We start from the raw sequence: 5,000 nt of genomic DNA, 5'->3' as shown, positions 1-5,000 counted from the left end.
GAGATATATACACATATTAATTCACTATTTTATACTGTTTTTATGTTCTCTCTACAATACCCAGCATGTATTACGCACACACATCACGCGATCTCTAGGACTCCCAGTGGTGTCACCCAATCCTGGCATATAATAAATAAACCAAACTGGCATTAGTGTAACGTTTACTTTCAGCCTTGATTGTAATCATAAATAAAACAGACTCAGTCTTCCTTTGTTTGTCTTAAGCTGTCAGTCAGACAGCGTCACTGTAACGTTATATATCTGCCTGATTTTAGCCACAGATGATGCAAGTCGGTGCTTCTTTAAGCCTCCGTACTTAAACTCCTTTTCCACAGGATATGATACTGTTTTTACTGACACGCCGGTTTGCTAACAACTAATATAATCTGGGATTGTGAGCATTTTTACACCAGATGTATCAGTGAGAATTTTTCTTTTTGGCTGGAGTATCAATTTAACCAACGAGTGAAAACGTTATCCTATACGGCGATGAGATGTTTAACGTCGGCTTCTAAACGTTAATGATTTAATGAAGAAGCCTAAACATTCCTGCCAGGCGACTACTTGGATCAAACTAATGGCTGCTGGGCATTAAAGACAATCTATATTATTGATATTAATAAAAACACCTTTTGCCCAGAACACGTGGGAACACGCCTGTTAGGCCGGTCTGCTGCTTTTGTGTTCTTTAGCGCCCCTCTGTGGTGGAACAAACTTCATGCAATACCTCAGAAAACACCCTCTGCACTCACTCAGCTTTAATTCTGTATTTCTCTTCAAATAAAACCTCTGTTTTATTACTTTAAAAATTATATATATATATATATATATATATATATATATATATAACTCATTAACTTAACTCATTCTCCTTATGGTCTACTTTTTAAATTAACTAATCAATCGATTAATTTAACTAGTACGGCTCTTGGCTCTTATGGTGTGTTTGCATGTCATCCAAAGTTTTGCCCACATTCATTTGCAATGATGAGTAATTTATGCAAATTACACTCAGCAGCCACAAAGCGCTGACCAATCAGGCTAAAGCATGTCTGCCCGTGCACAACAAGGACGTGCCTACATAGTTCTGTGTGGCCAACACTGACAGCAGTTAATAAGTCTGGGATCCCCGTATTCAGCACAACCCAACAGTACTGAGCTTTCTACGCTTGCGAGATCAGCCTACTGACAAGATCATTTATATGAAATTATTTGAAATCCAGAAATGATTGACAGGTTTGTTGCCGTCCTGTTAAGCAGCGAGGCGCTGGTGATGACAGCGAAGGGCGAGTTCTGCTCCGCGAGCAGCGTAAACGTCCCGAGTCTCTCTGTAATTTGTTAAGAGCGTCTGCTAAGTGACTACTCACGCTCCCCGAGGGTCTGCAGCTCCAGCGGAGCGCTGTAGGCCCCGTAGTCCAGCGGAGAGGGCGAAGGGGCCACGGCTCCCACCGACGAAGAGGAGGTTGAGGCCGAAGAAGAAGAAGAGGAAGAGGAGGAGGAGGAGGAGGAGAGCAGGGAGGAAGAAAGAGAGGAGGGGACAGGGCTCGAACATGTCCGGATCAGGAAGACGTAGGTTGTGCCCGGTTTCAGGTTGTTGACGCTGATTTTGGTGGCTGCAGTCTTCACTGTGGAGTAACTCTGGTCCTTCTGCTCCTGGAAAGACAGACAGAAGTTTTATGAGGGAGAGCAGATGTCCTTCAGCGTCCAAACTCCGCAACTCTGAAAGCACTGGTATCACCATCTATTGGAGAGAGCCCAAGACATAATAATAATAATAATAATAATAATAACAATAATAACAACAACAACAACAACCTTTATTTATACAGCACTGTTCATGCCAGTGGCAGCTCAACATGCTGTACAGGGAGGTGATAAAGCTTAACAGTAATTAAAGAAATGAGTTTTCATTTAAAATCATAAGAAAATTATACAGATCAGATGACCGAGATTAATACAAAGAGGCAGAGTTTTAATTAAACGATTAACTGAGTTTTCAGATGTTTATTTAAAGTGAAGCTCTGAGCTCGACTGTCTAATAAAAGCTGAACTGAGCTCCACAGTTTAGAAGCAGAAGAACTGAAAGAGCCTCTCCATGTTTTCTGTGTTTTACTGACGGCGTCTGAAGGTCAGAATCTGCAGATCTGAGATCATAAACAGACACACATTCAGGAGCTTTACAGTCATTTAGAGCTTTAAAAACAAGCAGCAGAGCTTTAAACTCTCTCTAGCAGATCCAGGCGGTCAGTGCAGTGTGTAACGGGGTGATATGAGCTCTCTGTGTTGGGGCTGTGAGGATCCACGCTACTGAGTTCTTTACAGGTTCTCCAGTAAGAAGACCATTACAGTGATCAACTCTGCTGAACAAACGCAGCTACAAGTCCAGATCGGCCTGCAGTGTTTATGTTAATGCCATTAATGCTAGATTCCACTGCCATCAGGAGATCCTGAGTCCAGTCCCAGTGATGCCACAGCCACCCGGTCAGGAATCCAAGAGATCATAACTGTCCTCAATTTCTGAAAATCTGAAGAACCATTTCATCAGGCAAATGGTTTGTTGAGTGTCCACAGTTCTATACAGGACCACTATCTTTACTAAAAAACCCAGAAGAACCATCTTTAAGTGTGTAAGCTGGTTCCTCCCTCACTCAGCACTAGTCAATGTTCTCCTCCAAGTGTGTTGAGATAACAGCACGTGGTGGAGCTTCAAGCATCTCAAATGAAGCATGTTTAGCTTTCGCCTTCCCAGCTTGTGAAAGGGGGAGACCTGGCTAATGGGTGGAAGGCCCAAAGGAAATTATCAATAGCATTTTTATTGAATTTTTTTATTTATGCTTTAATCCTGTGGATTTTAATAGTGATTATTAATACATTCCTTGTTCTGCTAATTATTGTTCATTTTTTTGTTATTATTTTTGATGATGTTTTTCTCTTCTGCCTGTTTTTTCTTTGTATTGTGAAGCACTTGTGTTGCATTTAATGCATGAAAGGTGCTACATAAAAACATTATTATAATAATAATTATAATTATTATTTACTACTACTACTACTATTATTATTATTATTATTATTATTAGATTTGTGCTCATGCAAGCTCACAGATCACATGGACAAAGATCAAAGTACTATAAATTATTGATGCCACTGTTTTTTTTATGCAGACTCACTGCTGTTTGAATAGAAAACGTGATTAACTGCCTTTATATACCACACTTAGTGTTCCATGTCAACGTTTGATCTTTTTTCAGCACATCATCTATAATGACCTGCCGATTGTTTTTTCACCTCGACATACTGGACCTCAGTTTCCGCTAATTGATAAACGCAGCCCGTCCCATTCTGCACAGTTCTGCGCATGTAAATATGATTTTTACAGCACATTCATTTACCCTGTCTTTACTCGGCCGTGTGTTCAACCTGACGGTTTTTACGCAGCGACGTCTTGATCGGCCCATCAATCATTTGCCAGCCTTAATACGGACCAAAGGAAACTTCAGATTTCTGATATTTACACGTCCACATTCAGCTTTCTGTGGTACGATGAGCAGAGGGTAACCGATTCAGATGACAGACAGCTGAAATTTCTCACGGCTTGGTGAAGGAGCTGTCAAGCACCCTGGAGTTTTAAAGAAAACTTGATGTTGATTTAAAGGCAGATTTATGTCATTATATCTTTACGTTACAGTGAAAAGAGAAGAGCTCGGCAGGTTGAGGCCTCTACAGAGTCATCGCAGTGGCCATATCAGCCTCTTTCTGTAGTTTCAATTTGTCTTTCCTGCTTTGTGTGTTTTTCTTCTGGAATGACACAAATTCTTGAGAAAAAAATAAACAACCCTTTATGAAAGCATTAAAGCTCAACGGCACATGAAATATGTATTAGAGTGAAATTTGTTATATTCTACAAGGACAGATCAGGGTCTTTTGTGATGTCTGTTACGTTCCAAATAATAACCAACAAAGCTAATGCCTGGCGAAGAGTCGTGGAATTTGGGTCAACATGACGCAACGTGGTGCCAACAAGAGGCATTGTTTAAGCTGTAGCTCGATATTAAAACAGAAGAAATTCCCCGGTCTCCGGCCGGGCCCAGCTGCCCTGAGCTCCGCGGTGACGTTTGCTTGCAGTGTAATTTCGCTGTGGAGCTCAGAGACGGTCTGATTGGTTGCAGCATGTGTGAAGAGAAAAGGCAATAAATCCAGCCTCATGACGCCGGTGTGGTTTTGATTCACCAGGAGAAAATTACTTATATTTCAAAGCCAATGCCCTTCTCCAAATGAAAGGTGGTGACCCTGCCTGTCCAGGATATATTAATGCCTGGAGATCAAGGCTGGAAACTCCTTGAGGCGAGACAGTACAAGCAGAAATTTGATTTCTGGGCTCATCTTTTTCACATTTTTGGATACATCTGGGGACACCCCACTGATTTCTCAAAAATGCTGCATAAATAAGTGGTTAAGATGTAATCAGAGCCGTTCTGAGTGGTTTGGCGTGAAACGCTCTGTTCTAGATAAACTGACCGAGTCAGAGCTGCTCACAGTGGTGGTGATGGGAACCAGACGTCCCTCTAAAAGCTCCTACAGAAAGTTCCTACATGAACTGGTTCTGAATTCACTGCCTGATGACTGAGACGCTGTTTTATGAGAGTTTAGAGAACTTCAACTCCATTCATGGTGGAGGGAGACATGCAGGGCGCTGTGCGGCAAAATAGTCCCCAAAGAAAACTCAGTATTCCAGATTTTCCACTGTTTTCCATCATCAGCATTCCATATAAGCTCAGAAGACTCGTGTAGGTTCTCTGGTTGTTCTGGATGGTAAATAAAGTGTCTGTATCTGTGTTGTAGTCATGGCGACGCCTGGTTCCCATCACCACCACTGTAAAGACCCTCTGTTTACATCTCAATTTTGAAAAATCTGGAGAATTCCCCTTCAACACTGTAAAGCTGTTCTCCACATCCAGAATCAAAAGCCAGTATTGGGTTTTGAACCTACAACCTTCTAC

General features: G+C 41.6%; 1 protein-coding gene across 1 annotated transcript in view; it reads right to left on the bottom strand.

Moving 5' to 3' along the window:
• Positions 1-5,000, bottom strand: part of LOC108413484 (ephrin type-A receptor 7-like) — a 235,180-nt gene that overhangs the window by 28,373 nt on the left and 201,807 nt on the right. Inside the window, exon 7 of the mRNA XM_017686013.2 lies at positions 1,371-1,656. Within this exon, the coding sequence (XP_017541502.1) occupies positions 1,371-1,656 (286 nt within the window). The remainder of the gene's footprint in view (positions 1-1,370; positions 1,657-5,000) is intronic.

Source organism: Pygocentrus nattereri, chromosome 14 (assembly GCF_015220715.1).
Source record: "Pygocentrus nattereri isolate fPygNat1 chromosome 14, fPygNat1.pri, whole genome shotgun sequence".
Classification (NCBI taxonomy): domain Eukaryota; kingdom Metazoa; phylum Chordata; class Actinopteri; order Characiformes; family Serrasalmidae; genus Pygocentrus; species Pygocentrus nattereri.
This window is presented reverse-complemented; position numbering and strand designations above follow the sequence as displayed.